The sequence below is a fragment of the Giraffa tippelskirchi genome, chromosome 6 (assembly GCF_054371585.1).
Source record: "Giraffa tippelskirchi isolate mGirTip1 chromosome 6, T2T-mGirTip1v1.2.pri, whole genome shotgun sequence".
NCBI lineage: Eukaryota > Metazoa > Chordata > Mammalia > Artiodactyla > Giraffidae > Giraffa > Giraffa tippelskirchi.
Genome location: NC_137280.1, coordinates 76,268,293 through 76,290,771, shown reverse-complemented (window position 1 = coordinate 76,290,771; position 22,479 = coordinate 76,268,293). Strand labels below are relative to the sequence as shown.

General features: G+C 65.4%; 2 protein-coding genes and 1 long non-coding RNA gene across 7 annotated transcripts; 2 read left to right on the top strand and 1 right to left on the bottom strand.

Moving 5' to 3' along the window:
• Positions 1–4,251: 4,251 nt before the first annotated feature.
• Positions 4,252–7,350, top strand: SCRT1 (scratch family transcriptional repressor 1). Its single transcript, XM_081497488.1, has 2 exons — positions 4,252–4,427; positions 6,407–7,350. The coding sequence occupies exons 1-2, from the start codon at positions 4,313–4,315 to the stop codon at positions 7,348–7,350; spliced, it is 1,059 nt and encodes a 352-aa protein (XP_081353614.1). The 5' UTR covers positions 4,252–4,312.
• Positions 7,351–9,986: 2,636 nt separating this feature from the next.
• Positions 9,987–12,173, bottom strand: LOC145509177 (uncharacterized). Its single transcript, XR_014055899.1, has 2 exons — positions 11,810–12,173; positions 9,987–10,581 (listed from the first exon to the last, which is right to left on the bottom strand). It is a non-coding gene; the product is annotated as an uncharacterized LOC145509177 (long non-coding RNA).
• A 649-nt stretch (positions 12,174–12,822) lies between these two features.
• DGAT1 (diacylglycerol O-acyltransferase 1) lies at positions 12,823–21,856 on the top strand. 5 transcript variants are annotated; one of them, XM_081497311.1, is made up of 17 exons: positions 12,823–13,218; positions 17,063–17,150; positions 19,124–19,164; positions 19,244–19,329; positions 19,422–19,474; positions 19,758–19,793; positions 19,919–19,985; positions 20,086–20,160; positions 20,232–20,335; positions 20,420–20,458; positions 20,548–20,589; positions 20,663–20,707; positions 20,782–20,894; positions 20,981–21,046; positions 21,120–21,207; positions 21,289–21,351; positions 21,426–21,856. In XM_081497311.1, exons 1-17 carry the CDS (start codon positions 12,836–12,838, stop codon positions 21,579–21,581), a joined length of 1,545 nt encoding a protein of 514 aa, XP_081353437.1. In that variant the 5' UTR covers positions 12,823–12,835; the 3' UTR covers positions 21,582–21,856. The 5 variants fall into 5 exon arrangements, 4 of the variants coding, with proteins under 4 accessions (XP_081353437.1, XP_081353434.1, XP_081353436.1 ...); XM_081497308.1 differs by having other exon boundaries at positions 19,688–19,793; positions 19,872–19,985; XR_014055897.1 differs by lacking the exon at positions 21,120–21,207 and having other exon boundaries at positions 19,688–19,793; positions 19,872–19,985.
• The last annotated feature ends 623 nt before the right edge of the window (positions 21,857–22,479 follow it).

Here is a 22,479-nt window from a genome sequence, read left to right as displayed (position 1 = left end):
GGCTGCACTGACCACCCACCCCAGCCCTTGCCGTGGGCATCGTGCCCCGTCGCTGTGTCAGGTCCAAATTCCTGGTGGTCTCAATATCCCCCTGGACCACCCTTCAGCCCCTGCCCCTCGGTGATGACCTCATCCTCGGTGGTACCCTCCAGGTGGTTCACCTCCAGGAACTCCCCCAACCCCGCCCCGGCATTTCAGTTCCACAGCCGGGTTCTCTGCCGCCACCCTCTCCCAGCTCACTCCTGACCGCAGCACCCCAGAACCCCAGCCTGTCTTGTCCTCACCCCTCCTCACCCGGTTTAGATTCCACAATCACTGCCACCCCTCCCGTGCTCACCCCTTGACTCAGATGCCTCTCAGTAGCTCACCTGGATAAACTCAACCCCTCTGCTTAACCCCACTGGCCTCCCTGCTGCTCCTCAAAGGCATAAATCCCATCGCCTCTGGGACAGAGGCCAAAGCCTATAACCACCTCGCAGGCTTAGTCCTCACCTTCTTCTTCTTCAGCTTGTTACTGCTCTCCCTCATGCACCTGTCCTTCTCTGGACCAGGGCTCCTGCCCACATACCCGCCACTCTGGCCTCAGGACCTCTGCATGGGTGGTCTCTCCCAGTACTATCCAGTCTCAGCAGCCCTCCACACTTTTCTCCTCCCAGGTCCTTCCCTCCTCCTGCTCTCATCACCGCAGCTTTCACTGGGTGGTGTCTGTTTCCTGGGCTGGACCATGGGCTCTAGGATCACAGAGATCAGTGTCTGCTGCCCCTGCCTCAAACAAGCACTTCAGAGCATGGACTGGTATTCAGTGTACATTAGTGGAGTGAAGGCAGAAGGGGCTCCAGAGAGAGCCACTGGAGCCGAGGGTGGGGCAGAGGGGGTGAGCAGGTGACCTGAGGGCCCTTAGGTGGGCATACATGGGGCTCCCGGCTCTGCTGGGAGCAGGGTGCTGAGGATACGGCACTGCGAGTCTCCCCCTACAGTCTGGTGTTTTGGTTACCTGGGACCTGCCAGGCCTCACATGCCTAGGAGCAGAGGCAGGCAGAGGAACACAGAACCAATACCAAATCCTTCCCATCTGACATGGATGAGGGGCTGTTGCTGCAATGTGAAGCAGTACAGGATGACTGAGACCTTCAGGCTGAAAGACTCCTTGGGGTGCAGCGCGTGCATACACCTGGGGTGCTGGATTGCACTGAACCACTGGGTCTGCCACCGAGACCCGGGTCTCTTCTTCTGTAGCAAGGCCCCTTATACCTCCAGCTCCCAGTGGAAGACTCATGGTGGCCCGAGGGGAAGGGGCTGTAACTTTCCAAAAGCATTAGTATCTCCAACTGTCCTTTCCCAGCCTCTCCCTGGTGGGCTGGACCCCATCGTGGGGCACAGTGACCTCGACCTCAGGGTGCCTGAAAGGAGGCAGGCGAGGAGGACTGGGTAATTGCTCACAGGCCCCATGTGCTCTCCACACCCTGGCCGTTGTGGACTGATGGCCAGGGCCTAGGCCCAGCTGCCCCTCCCTGCTGGGCGCCCCAGGGGCTGCAGGCTCTACCCACACGAGGGCAAGCAAAGGTGGCCCAGACGATCCCCTCGGGAGCGCCTGGCCAGGGGACACATGTGTCGGTGCTCTGACACCGCCCTGTCATCAAGAGCATTGGGAGCCAAGGGATGGGAAATTGACAGAGAGGCAGGAACTGGCACCAGGAGCCGGGAAAGGAGAAACAGAGAAGTTGACTGAAGGAAGACAGAAATGAGGGAAAAGCGAACGGCGATGGAGGAATGGAACTGAGGAGAGAGGTGCGGAGTGGGGCCAAAGGTCAGGGGAGTGAAAGAGGACGGACGAGGTGGAGGAACAAAAGCGCACGACAGACGATGGGGCGATGGGACTCACGGAGGGGGACAGGGACGCGGTCCGACAGCGGTATTGGGGCGGACTTTACCGGAGGTGGGGAGCTCCAGCTGAAGGGACTGAGCCTGGCACGTCCCCCTGGCGCCCCGAGGGTTCGTCCGGTAATTAGGCTTCGGTCCAGATGAGCCCCCCGTCCCGCAATCAAAATGCTAATTGGCCCCGCGCCTCCGGCTGCGCCTCCGCCGCTCTCCCTCCCCCCCGGGAAGGGTCAGGAATGAGCAGCTCGGCCAAGAGGGATCCCTGCTCCCGCCCCCACTGCGGGCCCCGCCGGCTGCGGCTCGGCGATAAGGGGGCGGCCGCGTCCCGCCCCTGCCCCTCGGGAGCACCCGCCACGCAAGATGAATATCCCGCCGCCGCCACAAAGCGGGCCTGCGGTCTCTGCCGCTCCCCGAGCCGGGCCGGCTCGCTCGGCTCTTTGGTTGCTACGCGAGGTGAAGTAGAGAGACCAGCGGGCGGCGCGCCCCCGAAAGCGCGCCCCCGAAGCTGCCCTCCTGCCGCGCGCCCGGCCGGGTCCGCGGGCCCGCGGAGCAGCCCCGCACAAGGTCACCGCGCGCTGCGACGGGTGCGCGCGCCCCCGCCTCGCACGCGCCCCCGCACGCGCTCCCGGTCGGGGCGCGCCCGCACACTCCCGGGGCCGCCCCTACGACCTTGGTCCCCAGAGACAGCGGGCCGCGGGGGACGCGCTTGGAGCAGGGAGACCCGAGCCACGGGCGGGGGCTCATGAGGGGACAATGGCGGAGCCGGGCCCTAACTGCGCGCGGCCATTGTGAGGCCCGGAACTCCCCGCACCCCCGCGCCATCCATTGGCCGCCGGGCCTGACGTCATGCGGGCTGCAAACTCGGGGCGGGCGGCCGGGGGAAGGGTTATCCGCCTGGTTGCGGCGCCGCGTGGGGGAGCTGCAGGCGCGCGGGAGGGCGGAAAACCACCAGTGAAACCGAATTTCTGGAGCAAGGGCACAGCAGACCCTCTCCGCCTTCACACCCCGCTCGCTGCGTCGCCTCTGCGCTCGACCTCCGCCCCTTGGGGGAAGAGCGGGGGTGCAGGAGGCCTCTCCAGCGGGCACGGGGTCAGCCCGGGTGACCGAGCGGCAGGGACACACTGCGACACAGGGTGCGCGCAGCACTTCCACAAGGAGCTTTCGCTGCCTCAGCATTCGCTGCTTCTCCGCTCGCCTCCCCCACCTGCCCCCGCAGATCCCTCGCCTCCACAACCGACAGCTGGGCTGGCCGGACCGACCATTCTGGGGTCCGCCGTGTGTTCTTCAAAGATCCCGAGTCCGGGCTCGTGGGCCAGAGGCCTGCTCCCACCTCTCCTCCCACGCCCCACAATGCTGCGGACGTCTGGGCCTCCGTTCCCGGAGCCTCTCGGGGGAACGCCACGCGAGCGGGGGCCGCGGCATCCCCAAGACCCCTCCCAGGAGACCCTGGCGGGGGCCAGGCCCCGCGGAGCCATTTCCGCCGTCCTCTCCCCCACTCGTCCCTCCCCCTGCCGTAGCTCCTGGGCTTTAAAAGCCGGAGGCTGGGCCGGGCCGCTGGCAGAGGCGGCCGCGGGCGCAGGAGGCTGGGCCCGGGAGCTGTCCGAGCGCCGAGCCCCGCCCCCGGAGCCCCTCTCCCTCCCTCCCACCTTCCCTCGGCCCGCCCTCCCCAAGCACCCCTCCCCCCAGGACCCCCGCCCCCCGCCCGCCGCCGTCGCCGCCGCCGCTCGCTCCGGCTGCAGAACAATAAAGCAAGCTTCCCAGAGACCCCCGCCGAGGACCCCCGCCCGGAGGCCGAGCCCCCGCGGCCCGCCCCTCGCCGCTCTCTCCGGCTGTGAGCGCCCGGTCGCTGGCCGAGGTGCTGGCGGGGCCGGAGCTGGCCGCGGTGCTGAAGCTGCCAGCACTACCGCCGCCGCCGCCTTCTCCAGGCCCCGCGCCGCTACCTCTGGGGGCATGGGGGGTCGCTGACTGAGGCTCCGCCGCGGCGGCGGGGGGGAGGGGAAGGGGGCCGCGGAGCCGGGCCCGCCCTGCACCCACTCGCAGCCTCCGGGCCCGGGACGGAGCCGCTCCCCCCTCTCCGCCCCCCCAGCCTCCTCCCCCGCCTGTCCAGGGGCGGCACTGCGGGCTGGGAAGCCGGGACCAGAGGAGGAAAGGAAGGAAGGAAGGAAGGAAGAGAAGAGAGAAGAGAAGAGCAGTGAAGAATAGAAGAAGAGAAGGAAGGAAGGAAGGAGAAAAAGAGGGGTCCGGAGCAGCAGAGGAGGCAACGCAGGACGAGCAGGCAGGAGAGAGGACGGCACCGCGCGGCAGCATCCAGAGGCCAGAGTGGGGACCCGTGCTGCCTCAGCCGCTCCTCGGATGGTGACGGGGCCCCGCCACGGCCGCAGCCCCCCCGCGTCCCGGCTCCGCAGGCCCACAGCGCCGGAGCCCCGCAGGAATCATGCCCAGATCCTTCCTGGTCAAGAAGGTCAAACTTGACACATTTTCCTCGGCAGACCTCGAGAGCTCCTACGGGCGCGCCCGGAGCGACCTCGGCGTGCGACTGCAGGAGAAAGGTGTGAATTGGGATGAGGCTGGGGGCAGCAGGCGAGGGGCTCAGTGCTGGAAGGGATAGAGGGTCAGAGAGTGGGGCCGGAGGGACCAGGAACCCCAGGCAATAGACTCGGAGGAACCAGAACCAGCAGGAGGCAGTGGCTGAAGTGGACTTGGGAGGGGATGGGGATGGGGGTGGGGAGAGGGGAACGCAGAGGCAGGCCAGAACGGAGCCAAGGCTGGGCAGGGAGAGTGTGGATGGAGGAGAGAACGTGGGGAACAGGGGTCAGGAACAGGAGGAACACACTGACCCGCGCCCTGACCAACACAGAATGGACCCTACTAACATGAGAGGACCCAGCAATGTATGCAAACCACACTCAGAAAACAGCCTGCCTCAGAACCCTCTTCTTTTCTTTGGCTGCACCTCTAGACCCCCTGCTAGGGCCAGCAGGGAAGTGCTAGGAGCTCCAGGGAGTAGCCATGTGGTCCAGTGGGGGCCGCCCACCTGTCGGGGCAGAGGCAGCAGCAGTGCCCCCATCCCTGGTGTGGGGTCAGGGAGAACGGTGTGGGCAGGTGGGCTGTGGGCAGGGAAGTCCAAGTGCTGGAGGCAGGGGGAGGCTCTTTGTGTCAGGTCGCCCAAATTCAAGGACAATTGCTAGCAAGTGGGCAAGGGGGCTGGGAGTACCAGCAGCCTGGGGTGGTAAAACAAATGTGACCTGCTGGGTGGTAAAACAAATGTGACCTGCAGGAGCATAAGCCTGTGTGTGAGCCTGTGTGCGCCCATGTGACTGCGTGTGGCCATGTGACTATGTGCACTTGTGTGTGACCCTGTATGAGTGTGTGCCTGTCTGTGTGCCACTACATGGGGCCATGTGACTCTGAGGCTGCTATGTGCCCATGTGACTGGCAACCCCAGCTGAGAGGGTGTCTGGTTGGCTGCATGTCTGACCCTGCGTGAGTAGGTGGTGCAGGCCTGGCTCAGGGTGCGGCCCACCCTGAGGGGACTCCAGAATTGACAGTCTGAGAGGCTGAGGGTAACTCTGAAGAAGCCAGACTCTGCGTCGTGTGGGGTGTGTATTTGTGACTTTGAGGTTGTGAGATCCATCTCATGCCTTGAGAATAATCGCAGTTGCAGACATGAATAATGCTTCCTGCCTGCAGCTTGTCCCTGTGAAGGTGTCTGCTGGTACATGCCCTGGCACTGCCTTCAACACAGCGTCTTCCTGGTCACCTTTCCTGGGGTTCAGGAAAGCCCCACAAAGGATTAGGGCCTGAGGGGAGGGGGTAATGTGGAACAAGGTGGTACCCAATGGTGCAGGATGACAGAAAGGAGTGGAGTGGGGAGAAACAGAGTGGATGGGGGGAGACAGGGCTGGAACGGAAGGTGGTCAAATCTAGTGAGTAGTGGGAGACCTGGAAGATGAAAGGGAGGCAGAATTCTCCAGGGCTTGTTGGGAGACCTGGAGCACCAGAACAGGGCAGCTGGACACAGGCTCTGGGCACGGTGGATAAGCCAGTGGGAACCGTGAGAGCAGGAGCGACGGGGTCCCTGGACAGGCGGTCTTGGCTTTGTGTGCTGCGGTTCTGCAGTGTGTTGCATAATCAAGGAAAACTGCTGAAGTGGGGAGAACCCGAGGGGGAGGGAGAGGGGGAGGGGAGGAGGGGAAGGAGGGCGAGGGAAGCGCCGCCCCTCCCCCCTGACCTTGAAGCTCCTCGGAAGGTGGGGGGGTGGGCAGCCGCGCCCGAAGATGCGAGCCTTTCCCTCCTCCAGCGAGGGCGGGGTGCAGCCCGGCCGGGCCCTGGCTCATCTCTCCTCTCTCTCCTCCCTTCCCTGCCGTCGCCACCCTCCCTGCCCCGCTCTCCCTCTGCCCCTTATCCTTTGTCCTCCCTGTTCCCTTCTTCTTGGCGGCCCCGGTGTCTCTCGCCACCCTCCTGTGTGTCTTGCCTGCTGCCCGGTTCCCCTCCCGCTGTCTGCCTGTCTGTCCGCCTCGGCCCTTAGGATACCTCAACGACTACGCGGGGCCCGCCTCCGTCTACGATGGCGATGCCGAGGCGGCCTTGCTCAAAGGGCCATCCCCGGAGCCCATGTACGCTGCGGCCGTGCGGGGAGAGCTGGGCCCGGCGGCCGCGGGCTCGGCGCCGCCGCCCACCCCGCGCCCGGAGCTGGCCACAGCCGCAGGTGGCTACATCAACGGCGACGCGGCGGTCAGCGAGGGCTACGCAGCTGACTCCTTCTTCATCACCGACGGGCGCTCCCGTCGTAAGGCAGCCAACACCAGCGCCGCCGCCGCCCCCTCCGCAGCCTCGGCGGCGGCCCCAGACGTCGACGGCGGAGGCGGGGTCGGGGCGGGCACGCGCGGTGCGGGGTCGGGGGCTGGGGGTCGGGGCGGCGCGCGCGCGGGGGCGGGCACCGAGGCGCGCGCGGGGCCTGGGGCCGGCAGCTCCGGAGGCCGGCACGCGTGCGGCGAGTGCGGCAAAACGTATGCCACGTCGTCTAACCTGAGCCGCCACAAGCAGACGCATCGCAGCCTGGACAGCCAGCTGGCGCGGCGATGCCCGACGTGCGGCAAGGTGTACGTGTCCATGCCGGCCATGGCCATGCACCTGCTCACGCACGACCTGCGCCACAAGTGCGGCGTGTGCGGCAAGGCCTTCTCGCGGCCCTGGCTGCTGCAGGGCCACATGCGTTCCCACACAGGCGAGAAGCCCTTCGGCTGCGCGCACTGCGGCAAGGCCTTCGCCGACCGCTCCAACCTGCGCGCGCACATGCAGACGCACTCCGCCTTCAAGCACTTCCAGTGCAAGCGCTGCAAGAAGAGCTTCGCGCTCAAGTCCTATCTCAACAAGCACTACGAGTCGGCCTGCTTCAAGGGCGCCGCCGGCGGCGGTGCCCCGGCCCCTGCGCCCACCGCGCCGCCGCATCTCAGCCCTGTGCAGGCCTAGGGCGGCGGTACCTCCGCCAGCCGGGTTGGCTCTCAGCAATACGGGCCCCCAGGGAGGTCTCCGCCGGCGACCAGGCGGAGGGGCCGGAGGGCGGGCCCCTCCTCACAGCAATAGGGGGAGGGGGCCCGGCCCCGCCCCGCCCGCCAGGGGCCTTCCCGGCCCCTTCAAGCAATAGGGTCCCGAGGGGAGACCCACCCCGAGCCCCCCTCCCTTCCCCTCCAGGGTGCCCCAGGCTTTTTCCCAGCAATAGGGTCGAGGAGACCCAGAACCGAACCTCATCTCCGAGTTAGGTCTCTGAGACCGGGGTGGGGTGAGGTAGGGAGCGCCCCCTCCTCCCTCTTCTGCGCCCCTGGATCGCGTGGCAGAGACTCAGGTCTTCCCCACCCCTTCCCAAGCCTTCCAGAGCCCGGCCTGCGGCCTAGACGTCGGGGAGTAGCAGCGGAGGAGGAGCAGGGTGAGAGGCGCAGAGGCTATCTGCGCCTCCTCCTCGGTGTCCGCTGAGCCCCGGGAGTGTTAGACGCGTACGGATCGGGGACTGGGGCGGACGGCGGCACCTCTCTCCCTTGGCTTCCTTCCGGGGCCTCAGTCCGAGCCGCTCTCCTACCCTCGCCTCGCATCCTCTGCCAAATCCGAATTCTTCCAGCCCAGCTTCCCAGGCTCTGTCCTCCATAACGAATAATAATGACGCATATCAAACCGCATGGACTTATCCGACCTCCTGAGACCCCGCTCCCGCCCTGCCCCGGGGCCCTCTCCCTCGTACCGGGGCATTCGGTGTTGGAGAACGGATTCCTGGGGCCCGGCAGGGCAGGCCTGGGCACTGCCCTCTACACACCTCTCTGTATTCGCTTTGCGGGTAAAGCCCCCTAGGGGGGTTGCGGATGCGTCGGGTTTTCCTTCTGTATTTGTACGTTTTATTTATGAATGGATTGCACTCGGATCCGGGAAGGGGTGCAGAGGCCCCTATCCTTCCCGCCGACGCCTGGGGCTTGGGATGTCCAGGATCATTTTCCCCGCCCCCGAACCCCGCCCACCTGGGCTCCGCCTCTCGGAAGCCGCAGGCCCCGCCTCTCAGAGGCCGGCCCCCTCCCCGAGCCCCAGACCCCGCCCTCACTCTGTTGCCAACTTACACCCGTCTATGCCAAAGCCTCGGCGGCGACCCCGCCCCAAGGGCCCGCCCCATTGGCCGCCGCCTTTGTGACGTCACTGCATGCAGCCCCAGCCCCCTTCCCGTCCCTTCCCGGAGCTGCCCGCTCCCAGTCCCTCTTAGTTAGTCCGAAGCCGACTATAGAGCAATAATGCGCACTGCATGCGAAGCTGCCGCCGCCTCTAGAGTTACTGAGAATCAGGTATCCCCCTGCCCTACCCACCCCATAGGCCCCTAGATCAGGGACGCTGCGCGGGGCCGGACGCGCAGACTTTCTCCCCCCTCTCCTGCTCCACCCTTCTTCCCCCCACCCCACCTACGGTGGAGGCCGGCGGGTGTAATGGTTTCAGGGGCGGGGCGGGGTGTTTGTCCCCAAGACCCCTCCTTCAGTCGTCCTTCACCCACCCATCCTTCATTAGGCACCTACTATGTGCCAGGCCCACTGCTAAGTCCGCCAGGGGTGCGGAGACCTGCCGGAAGGTGCATGTTGGTGAGGGATCCAACCGGCTTCGGTGGGCCAGGGATGGTCGCAGGTGCAGAGAGAGCCGCGGTCCCTAGACCCAAGCGTGGGCCCCTCACTCCTCCCCGCCCCAGCGCGGGGCCAGTGCTAGGCACAGGGGGGCTCTGCTTTGACTTGGGCCTGGGTCCTCAGCTCAGGTGGCACAGACCCGAGCCCCAAGGCCCAGCGCCACCAGGGCCACCCATACCGAATCCCATTCCTTCCAACCCCTGGCAATGGCAGCTTTGTCACGTCAGGCCAGGGCCCCAGGTCAGAGGACAAGGTGCATGCTGGAGCATTTGACCTGGCCAGCCCTATCCCAGTGGGTACCAGGCCCAGCGGCTCCCACAGGGGTGGACCCGGGCCTGAGGGCCCGGCACAGCAGGGCTAATGTCCAAGATCCCTCAATCCCAGCTCAGTGTTCACACAGCTCCCAGGCTGGGGTCTGCCCACTTGTGCTGGGCACACCCGCATGCATAGTCACACACAGGTGCCCCACCCTACCCTACACACCTATCTACCTACCTACCTACCTACCTAAGGAGAAGGCCGGAGGGCCGTGTGTCGGCCAGGGTCTCCCGCTTCTCCCCACAACCCGCCGCCGTGGAAAGCCATGGGCCCCCTCCCGCCCCCATAACTAAGCAGCACAATAACCGACTTAGCGAATTCAGGTAGAAGGAACGTTTAGGTAGCACCTATTTTGTACTGATTCTATGAGTAGGGCCCGAGATGCGGGGGCCCTCCGGTGGGGGCTGCGGCCGCCGGCCCGCCTTGCCCCCACCCCCGCCTGCACCCCGCCGCCTTGTACATACTCCCACCCGGAACAGGCCGGGATTTTTACTCGGGCCGCGCCCCTCTTCCGCCCCTGTTTGGGGCCGGGCCGGCCGGACAGACGGACGGACGGACAGACTTCCTTCCTAAGCACAATAGCACCAGCTCCCCGGAGCGCCGCACCTCCATGAGGAGAATAAATGCCACTCTTGATAGAACTTGGAGTGTCGGGCTGATGTATACAAGGCTGGGCCCGCGCCGCAGGAGACGTTGAGGAGTCTGGGGGGCATCTTTCTGGGCCTGCAGCACCTCAGAGGCCAGGCAGGTCCAGGCCCTGCGCTGGGAGTGGCAGTCTACCCACACAGCCCTGGAGTCATACCGCTGCCTTTTGCGTATGTGTTTTCTTTGGCAAGAGGACAGTCTTCCACCCTGGAGGGCTGGCTCGGCAGAGCAAATGCGAGAGGACACTCCTGAAGGCAAAGCAGTTGGCGTTCGTCCCGTGGCAGGTGAATCTTCTCTGTGCCAGGAAGTTGGGTGCCTAAGTCAAGTCTAGCCCAGGACTGGTCTAGAATGGCCACAGTGGGTACAGAAGGGCCTGTAAATCCTGTGGCCTGGGGTATTCCCACTCTTCTGGTAGGACCTCCTGCTGCCCCGACAGGCCCGACAGCCAACAGCAAGCCTTCCTCAATGCCACTGGAGAAATGGGGACTGCAGACCCCTTCCTGCAGCCTGCTCTCCACATCCTGACTCCCAGATTCAGGGGACATGTCCCCACACTGAGGAGGCCTTCCTTGGTAGCTGGACCAGGCTGGTTCTGGGGAGGAGATACCCAAGGAATAAGAACATCCCACTGCCACCCACAGCCCTTGGGCTCTAGACAGGATGAGTCAAGTTGAGAAGATGAATGGCAGGTCTGTGCTGGGCTCAGACAACAAAGGAACATAGACCCCTGCCCCAGCAAATGCCCTTGGCAACCAGATAGGTAGGCATGAGCTAAGAGGCTCCAAATCTTTGGAGACATGTGGTCAAACTGGATCAGTCCAGGATCAGCACAGCTGTCTGCACCCTAGCAGGGGGCAGGCCCACTAGACCCCACTGGTGTGGACAGCAGGAGAGCCTGACCTGCAGTAGACCTGCTGCTCAGGGTGGGATCACCTGAGGTGGGTGCCCCCTTCTGGGGAGCACTGTCAGCCTTAACAACCTCAGGATGAAAGCCCCCAGTATTGGTAGAGTTTAGGTAGGCATCATTGCCCAATCTGCATATGAAGATTCTGAGCCTCAGGGAGAGAAGCATCTTGCCAAGGGCTGCCTTTGACTTAAGCCCTGCCCCAATTGGGCTTCCCTGGTGGCTCAGACTGTAAAGCATCTGCCTGCAATGTGGGAGACCTGGGTTAAGTCCCTGGGACGGGAAGAATCCCTGGAGAAGGGAATGGCAACCCACTCCAGTATTCTTGCCTGAGAATCCCACCACGGACAGGGGAGCCTGGCGGGCTACAGTCCATGCGGTCTCAAAGAGTCGGACACGACTGAGCGACTAACACTTTCACTTTCTGCCCCAATACCCCACCCATCTGAACCTGAATACCCGAGTGGGTCCCATTGGCAGGAAGAGAGGCTCCTGGAGGCCCACTCCTCCCCAAGGCTCCTCGGCTTTGGGGCCTAGACTGACTGTTCCTGCCTCTCCAGGACTCTAATGGGCGGCCAGGGCAGACAACGGATAGAGGCTGCCTCCCCAGTGCCTGGGACAGGCCCAGCCTTGTCTCCACAGGTGTCCATGGACAGGACTTTGCAATCCAGAGGATGGGTGGTGCAGGCTGCTGACCACTGTGTCCAGAGTGTTCTCTCACGGGCCCAAGGTGCCTCCAACCTGGAGTCAGCCCAAGGCTCTTTCTAAATCCCCAAACCCTTCCAGCCCTTCATTCGGCCAGCCTGCAGATTCCTTGTCTCAAGCCAGATGTTGCTTCCACCAGGGGTAGATTCCTCACTGAGCTTTCTTCAACAACTCCTCACGCACACATTTGTCCCCAAACGACCCCACCTACCTTGACCTTTTCCCTCGTGCCTCTTCGCTGTGGCCCTGGCAGCACCTCACCCAGGATCCTGAGGTGCCAGGGCTATAGGCCCCGCCCTCCCCGGAGGCCCCGCCCTATATCAACCATGGGCCCCGCCTCCCTTAGGCAGGCCCCCGCCCCGCGTTGGTACAGAGGCCCTTCCTGATTGGTGCCTTCACAGTCCGTGCCTTCCCATTGGCTTGAGGCCCTGATCTCTTCTCTCTCAATTCCAGTGGTGGAACCCTTTGGTTCTCTCACGTCCCCGGTCAGATCGGTTCTCTTTGATGACCCTCGGCCCACCCTGGTCTCCTCACTCCTGCTGCTTCATGTTAGCCGACGGCAAGGAGCGGACACAGGGACACAGGGAGCCGCCCCCAACACGTACCTTCACTCGTCATTGGCTACTGTGCTCAGCCTCTTCAGGCCAACAGGCAGCCTGAGCCGTCAATCTCCTCCTCTGCCAATCAGCGTGCCAGCCGGGCCGGCCCTCTAGTCACGGAGAGGCGGGCTGGCGTGTCTACTGCGGGGGCCTGGGCAGGGGAGAGGTGGCCACCCTGGGAATAGGTGGGCATGGCACAAGTCCCGGGAAGCGAGGACTGCGGCCTTTCTCCCCCTCCATCCTCTGACTTGGTGCGTGTTTGAACAGCCTAAGCGGAGGAAAAGCGGGTGCTTACGGTGGTAATTAGTGGGTTCACGGAGCACGACCGCGCCGCAAGATGCACGTTCGGTAGAGGCGTTGGGTGTCAGCCTGACGTTAACGCATTAGGCATTTCACAAATAACTACAACCCCACACTCCGCGCCTGAGCTGAGAAATGACGAAATACTGCGTTTATAGAGCGGGACAAGGGGCAGGCAGGCAGCGGTCAGGGGAAGCTTGCAGCTGCCAGGAAGCCCCGCGTGTTCCTCTTCGGTTCGGGGTTGCACTTGCCAGGAGACTACAACTCCCAGGGTGCCCCGCGCGCCCACGGCGACCACAACTCCCAGGGTGCACCGCGCGCCACCGGACTACAAAGGTATGCGCGCCGAGGCCGCGGGCCTGTTAGCGGCTCTGGGAGCTACGCTTTCCAGGACTGCAGGAGGAGCCGGCAGTGGCGTAGTAGGGGCGGTGGCGGCAGTTGGCCAAGGGTCCGGAGGCGGGGCCACAGGCCTCGGGTGCTGCCAGCCCGGCGGGCCGCGACTTGGCCGCGGCGGGGTGCGGGCTGAGGCCATGGGCGACCGCGGTGGCGCGGGCGGTTCCCGGCGCCGGAGGACGGGGTCGCGGCCCTCGATCCAGGGCGGCAGCCGGCCCGCGGCAGCGGAAGAGGAGGTGCGGGATGTGGGCGCCGGAGGGGACGCGCCGGTCCGGGACACGGACGAGGACGGAGACGTAGACGTGGGCAGCGGCCACTGGGACCTGAGGTAGCGGTGCCCCTGACCCCTAACCTTTGACCCCTGACCCGGGGCCCCTGCGACCCAAGCTGGTGCCCTAGGCGTGTCGGCGGCGGCTCGGGATCGAGTCCTAGAGTCTGGCGCCGGGACTTTGCGTGCCCAGCTGTGCCCCTCGGGCCTCGGCGGGGAAAGTTAGCGGGAGGTCGGGGGCGGAGGGTCTCCTGCCCCTGACACCCAGGTACGGGGGCCGAGGGGAGGGCAGCGGCTCAGCTTCTAGACGCCCTTCATCTGCCTTCCTTAGGTGGGTTCTGAGGCTTTCCCAGGGTGAGCCCACCACTCACAGTGTCCTGTACCTGGAAGGTGATACGGGGATCCTTCCTGAGGGCTATGAGGGGTGCCTTGTGGGTTGATAAAGCTCCCGGAGGAGGAGGGTGGACCGGCGGAGAACAGGGGCAGGGGCAGCGCGAGGGGATTTCTCATCCCTTGCAGACCCTCCAGAGCATGGTCTTCACAAAGGTCCCTCATTTGTCACCCGGCGATTGGCTGGCCTGGGGTCCTGCTTATTACCAGCACAAATGCCTGCTCTAGGGTCAGAGTGGGTCCTGTAATGGGACCCTCACCCCTGGTTGGGGTACAGGGGAGGAGTTGGAAGTGTGCACACCCACAGGTGGGCGCCCTGCTTAGCTGAAGGACTGATGGGAAGGAGTGAGGGGAGCAAGCTGTGGTTGAAGGGGAGGATCTGACCCACGTGGGCATCGGCTAAGTCCTGCAGGCGGGCTCCAGGCCCCCCCCTTGCCATCCTCCACGCCCCTTCTCCCAGCCCTGACCTTCATCCTGGTCAAGGGCTCTCAGGGGCTCTGGCTTTGGGATCAGCTCCAGAGCTAGAGGTTATCAAGGAGGAAGCGGGCAACAGGTCAGTCAGTCAGCAAGGATTTGCTATCTTCTTCACTGGGTGCTGTGGGGAGGGGAGGGACAAGGGCAGCTGGGGTGCAGGCACTGTCCCTGCCCTTGGGGGGCACACAGTTCACCTGAGAGATAAGATAGCCTCGGCCCTGAAGAGTGAGAGCAAAGGTCGGGCGCAGAGTTCAGGATGACACCGCAGGGAGGGTGGCTCTTCCAGGGGTGCTGGCTTCCTACGGCCCGGGTTGGTCCTGAGTGGACCAGTGCTGCAAAGGCCAGGAGGCCCAGAGACCCCTCTGCCCACTCCTGGGGAGCTGGATTTGGGGTCACTTTGTATGAGGTGAGGGCAGGTAACAGCTTTCGGCCAAGCTGTCACCCTGGATGGGCCGTCACTTGCCTGCTCTACACGGGCCAGATGGCCAGAAGCTGCTCCTGAACTCTTGACGGCCCACCCTTGAGGTCTGGACCCTCGGGAAGAGGAGCAGTTGGTGGCGGGGATGGGCCACCGGAGCCCCTCCTGATCTCCAGGACACGCAGCTGTGTGCCTGTCCCCCAGGCCACACGCCGCAGGGCTGGGGGCCTCCTGGGGGCAGGGCCAGGCCTTGGTCTGGCTACTCTTGATGTCACCTCTGCCTCCCCGCCTCCTGGTCATCCTCCTCCCTCCTCTGCCTCCCGCCTCCCCGCCTGTTCCTCTCTCTTCCTCCTCAGGCCCTTCAGGACACTTCCTGCTCACCTAGGCCTGGGCAGGTGGGGTCAGGCTCCAGGTGTGAGCTCACTCCTTCCGGCAGCAGTGAGGTGCGGCTGGGTGCTAGAAGGAGGGCCGCTGCTGTTGCCTCGCCCCTGAGCGCATCCCTTCCAGGTCTTCCACACTCCCCTGTGCCCAGACGCCTGGTGTGTCCTCCAGCCATTGGTTCATGGGCCCTCCAGGCACAGCTTTCTAGTCCAGAGGCTCTCCCAGGGTCTAGAGGCTGGGTGCAGGAAGTGCTGAGGAGGTGGCAGCCAGGAGGCGAGCTGGCACCCTGTCCCTCCTTGTTCTGTCTGGCCCTGGAGCTGGACGGTATGCCCCCACACGTGTGATCCCCACTTGGGGCTGTGCCTCTGGGCAAGTTGGGAAGCTTGGTGAGCCTCAGTTTCCCCATGTGCCCGCCTCCCAGTGCTGATGTGCAGGTTGAATGAGGTGCCGACTGTGATGAGTTAGAATGGCCCTGCTGGCTGGGTGGGACTGGGGAGCAGGTGGGGGCCGCTGAGGGGGCACAGAGGCGTGGCTAGCACCTTGGTCAGGGGGAGGGTGATGGAGCAACTCTGGGTGAGGCCTCACCTTCACGCTGGCCATGCCTGCTGTCCTTTGTCCCACTGCAGTGAACTGTGCCATGGGGCTGGACCTCTGTGGGGATTGGGAGGCAGTGGGCTTCCTTCCTGCTCGGGACCTCTGACCTCTGGGGACAGGGCGCTGCCTGGGTGGGACGGTCAGAAGGCCGGTGGAGGGACCTGAGGGGTCTATGTGGTGGCTGGGGGCCGGCCTCGGGAACTCGACAGCAGGGATCTGGAAAAGCTTTAATAACATTACTTGTCAGGATTGGGAAATGCCACCCTTCCCCCACCTCCACTTTCATCTTAGAGACAGCTGCACATCCGGTCAGTGTGGTCTTCTTGGTGGCCCCAAGGTGGCAGGGGTCACACTGTTGTGAAACCGTCCCTTGGGCGTGTGGTGCCAGACGTGGACATGCAGGTGCTGATTGGCAGGTTGTAGCATGAGGCGGCTTTGGGACGGTTCCAGTGACAGTGAATGGGCTGGATCTGGGGGGTTCTGGGCAGGTGTATCAAGTGGACACCCCAACAGACTGTCCTCTTGGGATAGTTGGGCCTGGGAGCTCTGCTCGCCTCGCCAAAAGGCAGGCGCAGAGAGTCACGAAGAAGAGGGCCTGGGGGCTCAGAGCCCCACTGCGTGTGCAGCCCAGGACGGACCTGGAGCAGGTGCGTGGGCAGCCTGGGCCAGGGTGGCGGGGGGCCTGGTGTGGCGGGGAGGCACGGCCAGACTGTCAGCGCTGCCCGGCTGAGGATGCTGGCACCTCGTCCTCCCCAGCCGTCTGTCTCCTGGGTGCAGCCATATGAGAGCTGACCCCAGCCACCCCTGGAGGCTGGCTGTTCTCCGGTGCCCCACTCCTGGGGACATGTGTCCACAGGAGGGAAAGGGAAGCCCTGGCCTCTCCTCTTACAAAACCGGAGGCCTTGCTCAACGCCCTGGACGGCCTCCTGGTGGAGGGGCGGTTGGTGGGAGGTGGGGCTGCCGCTTAGAACCTACCAACGGGGCTGGGCCTGGGCTGGGCTGTGCCCCTCCACCTCTGCCTCGAGCTGAGGGCTGGCTTCCATCTTCCCCAGGCCCAGCACTGGGCGTGGGGCTCTCAGAGGTGGACCCTGAAAGTCCCCTGCTGGCTTCTGCAGTGGACTCCAGGCGCCTAGCTCTCGGGGGGGCTCGCGTGGCCTTCCGCCCAGGCAGGAACGTGGCACTCACCTCGCGAGGCTGCTTGAAAGCTGGGTCCTCCCCTCTGGAAGGGGCCAGTGTGCCTGTGTCCACTTGGACCTGTGTGGGCCAAACAGAGGGCATGGGTGGTTTGAATGGGGGCCCCTGGGCTCCTGGGGTGTCAGGAGGGACCATCTGCTGCGGGGGGTCTGCCCCCTTCTCACTCCTGTCCTGCATCGCCAGCTGGGCTGCCCGACCCCCAGCATGGACCCTGCCCGTGGGCCCATTGCACGTGGTGGTTTGTGAGCGCGGCAGCAGCGGCCACAGGCGGGCTCCAGGCCTGGGGTACTCCAGCCCCACAGAGCCAGCTCCTGTGGCACCTCCCCCCAACGCCCCTTCCCCCAGCGGGAGCGGCAGGCCCCCAGTGGCCCTGCCCGGGGAGGGGGCTGTGTGGGCAGTGGGGCGGCCTTGCTGCCAGAGGCTCTGCTCCGAGTGCCCGTCTCTGCCCTCCAGGTGTCACCGCCTGCAGGATTCCCTGTTCAGCTCTGACAGTGGCTTTAGCAACTATCGCGGCATCCTGAATTGGTGTGTGGTGATGCTGGTACGTAGACTGGCACCTTGGAGCAGGTGTCCTGACGGCCGGGAGCCATGGGCTCTGCTCCTGGGGTGGGTGGTCAGCGCTCGTGTAGCTGGGGTGAGTAGAGCTCTGTGCTGGCGGTGGGGGTCCCTGGAGCAGCCGTACCCCGGGGCCCCACGGGGAGCACGCTCACCCCGTCCCTGCTGAATCCCAGGAGATGCCTGCAGAGGGCAGCCTGGGAGCCTCTGAGCTGGGGCTGCGCCCTGGGGGGTCACTGGAGTCTCCCTAGCCGCTCTGTGGTAGGCATGGGGCAGGAGAGTAGGCAGGGATGGTCCCGTGGCCCTGGGTGGGGGATGGGTGCTCTGTGGGCCCAGGCCCTCCCTGGCAGCACAGATGAGTGGTCTTGGGGGTCCTCGCAGAACTTCCCCTTCTGTTCCAAATTGCCCTCGTGGGTGTGGTGTCCCTGGGTGGACGCGAACTTGGGGGAGCAGGATGAGAACACGCTTCTCAGCCCTCAGCTCCAGGCCGCGCTCCAGGCGGCCCCTCCCTCAGGCCTGAAGGGAGCAGGACTGGAGTCCTGTGTCCGCCTCGCTCTGACCTGGCTGAGGCCACTGCTGCGGGGCCCTAGTCCTCTCGGGAGCTGGCGGGGCCCCAGCAGGCCTGGCCAGCAGCAGCTGGAGTGCAGGGACCCCAGGGGCAGGACCTTCAGGGCGGGGCAGGGTGAGGCCCGTCTGGGCCCAGCCCCACCGCTCAGGGCTGATGTGGCGCGAGGCCTTCGCCCCTCCAGCTGACGTGTCTGCCTGCCCTGGGTGTGGCTCCCGAGGCTGCCTGTACCAGGGGCCCCCATGCTTCCGTCTGTGGTCCCGGGCGGTCCCCTGGGGAGCAGTGGGGGCCGTGTGCCAGTCCAGACCCAGTAGTCCATGCGTCCTGGTCTCTGGAGGCCGCTGCTGGTCCAGGACTGTGGCGAGGCAGTTGTGCAGGGCAGGCCCTCAGCAGCCTGTCTGTTCTCCTGCATCCCCTGGCCTCCTGGCCCTTTGGTGCACCCACAAAGCTCCCCTCCAGGAGCTGGGGCTGCCTGCTGCATCCTCTCTGCAGCCTGGGCTTCCAGGTGGGTGGGCCTCTTAGCAGCTCCATCTCTTACCTGTGGTGGGCTCTCAGGACAGGCAACTGCCAGTGGCCGACATTGCAGGACCACGTGTGTCCTGGTAAGCTGGCTGGTTAAGTGTTTAGGTGGGGGACGGTGTGGCAGGTGGCCCCCACATCTCTGAGCCTGTCACCTCCTCTGGAAGCCTTCCGGGTAGGGGTCTCCACCCGTGTCACCTGGAGAAGCCTCACTTTTCCACAAAGCCTTCTGCAACCCCCTGTGGGGCCTGAGCCTTGGGGTGGAGGAGGCGGCCCCTGCCCCTGCAGAGGGCAGCCAGGCATCTGGCCCCAGGCCACTGGCAAGAGCTCGTTGTGACGGGGGACCCGTCCTTTGCTGCTGCTGCAGGAGCGGCTGAGGCGGGTGAGGGCATGAGTAGGGGTGGAGACCCAGGCCCAGCTCCCCTGGCCCCTCAGGACAGGCCCACTCTTCCCACCACCCCACATCAGGTGTGGGCTCACCCCACCTGTGAGGATGGGCCGGCTGGCAGGGCGCAGCCCTGAGCAGGTGGCAGCACACCTGGCAGGCTTGGACTTTGCTGGGGCTTGGGGCTGTCACTGTGGCCAGGGGCCCTGACCCGCTCGGGGGGCCGGAGGACGGCCGCTGGGCAGCGGCTTGCTTCTGCTGTGGCGGTGCAGGCACCTGCTGTTACGGTCGGCTCGACGGGCGGGGTCTGCCTGTCCCTGCGCGGGCGCACACGGCATGGGTGGGGAGTCTCCGAGCTTGGCGTGAGGTCCCGCAGGGCTGGGCCTTCAGGATGGAGGCTGCTCTCCTGAGCTGTGGGTGCTGGCAGAAGCTGGGGTGGGTGTTCTGGGGCCGCGGCTGATGGTGTTGTGTCCCCCTCTCTCTCTTGCAGATCTTAAGTAATGCACGGTTATTTCTAGAGAACCTCATCAAGTGAGTGGGCCCTGGCCCGCCCTAGCCCCTGCCACCTCACCCCTCACCCACACAGACCCTCACCCACCCGCGTCTGCAGGTATGGCATCCTTGTGGACCCCATCCAGGTGGTGTCTCTCTTCCTGAAGGACCCCTACAGCTGGCCAGCCCTGTGCCTGGTCATTGGTGAGCTGGGTGCCCAGGCGGCCTCAGGCCGGCGGTGGGCGGGACGGGGCTGACCTGGGCCTGAACCTGCCCTGTGTTGCTTCTGTCCTCAGCTGCCAATATCTTTGCCGTGGCTGCGTTCCAGGTGGAGAAGCGCTTGGCCGTGGTAAGCAATGCCCTCACACCTGCCCCTTACCTGCCTCAAGGTCCTTACCAGTCGGGCTTAGGGCGGGCCACCAGCCAGTCCCACTGTTTCAGGGTGTTGGGCCCTGCGTGGCCTTCCTGGGAAGGGCTGCACCTCAGGCTCAGCGGCCCTTCCCCAGGGAGGTCCTGTGTCCAGGGAGGGGGGCCTGGCTGAGCGCTCTGCTTCCTACCCCAGGGAGCTCTGACGGAGCAGGCGGGGCTGCTGCTGCACGGGGTCAACCTGGTCACCATTCTCTGCTTCCCAGCGGCAGTGGCCTTCCTCCTCGAGTCCATCACGCCAGGTGGGCCCCCCGCCCCACCCCACGCTGTCTCGGCTGCGGGCAGTGCGGGGGCGCGGCCTGAGCTTGCCTCTCCCACAGTGGGCTCCGTGCTGGCCCTGATGGTCTACACCATCCTCTTCCTCAAGCTGTTCTCCTACCGGGACGTCAACCTCTGGTGCCGAGAGCGCAGGGCTGGGGCCAAGGCCAAGGCTGGTAAGGGCTGCCTCGGGCTGGGGCCACTGGGCTGCCACCGGCCACGGGACCGGCAGGGGCTCGGCTCACCCCCACCCCGTCCCCTGCCGCTTGCTCATAGCTTTGGCAGGTAAGAAGGCCAACGGGGGAGCTGCCCAGCGCACCGTGAGCTACCCTGACAACCTGACCTACCGCGGTGAGGACCCTGCCAGGGTGCTGGGGGGGGCTGCCCAGCGGCCTGGCTGCTATCCCTGCCCTCCCTTCCAGATCTCTACTATTTCCTCTTTGCCCCCACCCTGTGCTACGAGCTCAACTTTCCCCGCTCCCCACGCATCCGAAAGCGCTTCCTGCTGCGGCGACTCCTGGAGATGGTGAGGCGGGGCCTCGAGGGCCAGGGTGGGCGGGCCTGCCGGCACCAGGGGCTCAGCTCACTGTCCACTTGCTTCCTCCCCCAGCTGTTCCTCACCCAGCTCCAGGTGGGGCTGATCCAGCAGGTACGCGGGCCGGGCTGGGCTGCCCTGGGGGCCAGGGAGGGGGTCGGGCCTGGGACCGTCAGGGAGCTGACACTCGGCGCTTTTTGCAGTGGATGGTCCCGGCCATCCAGAACTCCATGAAGCCCTTCAAGGTGAGCAGGCAGGCCTGGCAGGGTGGGTTCCGGGGGCAGGGCTGAGGGAGCCAGCTGTGCCCTGTGCCCACAGGACATGGACTACTCCCGCATCGTGGAGCGCCTCCTGAAGCTGGCGGTGAGTGGCCTGGTGGGTGGGGGTGCGTGGGGGCGGGTGGGGCTGTCCTGGCACCTGGCACCCGCTTCCCACAGGTCCCCAACCACCTCATCTGGCTCATCTTCTTCTACTGGCTCTTCCATTCCTGCCTGAACGCTGTGGCTGAGCTCATGCAGTTTGGAGACCGCGAGTTCTACCGGGACTGGTGGTGTGTGGCCCCGCCGGGGCGGGGGCGGTGGGGGCCCGGCTGGGGCTGGGGCCTGAGCCCCTGCCCACTCCGCCCTGCCCCCGCAGGAACTCCGAGTCCATCACCTACTTCTGGCAGAACTGGAACATCCCCGTTCACAAGTGGTGCCTCAGGTGGGTGTGCGCCTGGGGGTAGGGGTGGGGGCACATGCCCCGGGTGCCCGGCCCACTGCTGCCTCCCCTGCAGACACTTCTACAAGCCCATGCTCCGGCGGGGCAGCAGCAAGTGGGCAGCCAGGACAGGGGTGTTCCTGGCCTCCGCCTTCTTCCACGAGGTCAGTGCACTGCAGGCGCGCCCTGCCCCTTGGGCGGGGGTGCAGGGTGGGGGAGCTCGGCTGACACCCCTTTCCCCCCAGTACCTGGTGAGCATCCCTCTGCGCATGTTCCGCCTCTGGGCCTTCACCGGCATGATGGCACAGGTGAGCAGCCCCAGACCCCCACCCAAGAGCCCGCCCCGTGGGCGCGGAGGCTCACTCTTGCCCCATGTCCCCAGATCCCACTGGCCTGGATAGTGGGCCGCTTCTTCCGGGGGAACTACGGCAACGCGGCCGTGTGGCTGTCACTCATCATCGGGCAGCCGGTGGCCGTCCTCATGTACGTCCATGACTACTATGTGCTCAACTACGAGGCCCCGACGGCTGGGGCCTGAGCCTCTCCAGGCTGGCCCCCTCACGGGTGTTAGCCTGCTCGCCTTGCCACCTGTGACTGGACTGGAGCCCACCCCCCACCTGGGTGCAGGGGAGGGGGCCTGGCTGGTGGAAGCTGCTTCCTGGCCCCCACGAGGCCTCTTTGGCCCTGAGGGGCTTCCTCCTGACGGGCGGCAGGCTCGGTGCAGCTCAGGACACGGGAGGTGCCCATGCTCTGGAAACCCTGCAGATCCCGCCCGAGGATCCGAATGTGTCAATAAAGTGCTGTGCACAGTGAGCTCCCTCAGCCTCCAGGGCACAGGGCTGGCAGGAGGGGGTGGCCCTCCCATGTGGGCTCCCTCAGGGCCCCCAGGGGCCATGCTGTGGGAAGGGGGCCCCAGTGCCTGGAGAGGAGCTGGGGCTAGGGTGACCCTCCTTGCCTCACAGGGCTCTGTGATCAGACTTCTTGCCCTGCGAGGTGGAGCCTCCGTGCTCCCAGGCCCCCTGTGCCTGAGGTCAGCACACAACTGGATTCAACTTGGGCCAGGCCAGAGGCCACAGTATGGAAGAGGGTCGAGATCAGGCAAACTTGACGGGCAGCAGAGACTCCAAGGCAAGGTTGCAGAGGTCAAAGAGGCTGCGCATACAGGCCCCCGTGGACAGACCAGTGCTGGGGTGCTCACCTGGGCACAGGGCCACTTGGATGATGCAGGTGGTCTGGCGCAGCCCTCACTGAGGGCCTCCTCTCTGCCCCCAAGGGGCAGTGGCTGGCCTGACACTGGGGTGTCCCCATTTTCCAGGCCCTTGGCTGGACGGTCCACACCAGGCAGTTGGGTGTGGCCCTTGGGATACCTCGGTCCCAGAGCCTACCGCTCAAGAACTTGGCAGCGAGGCAGGGGCAACCCTAGGCTGTTCCCCCCT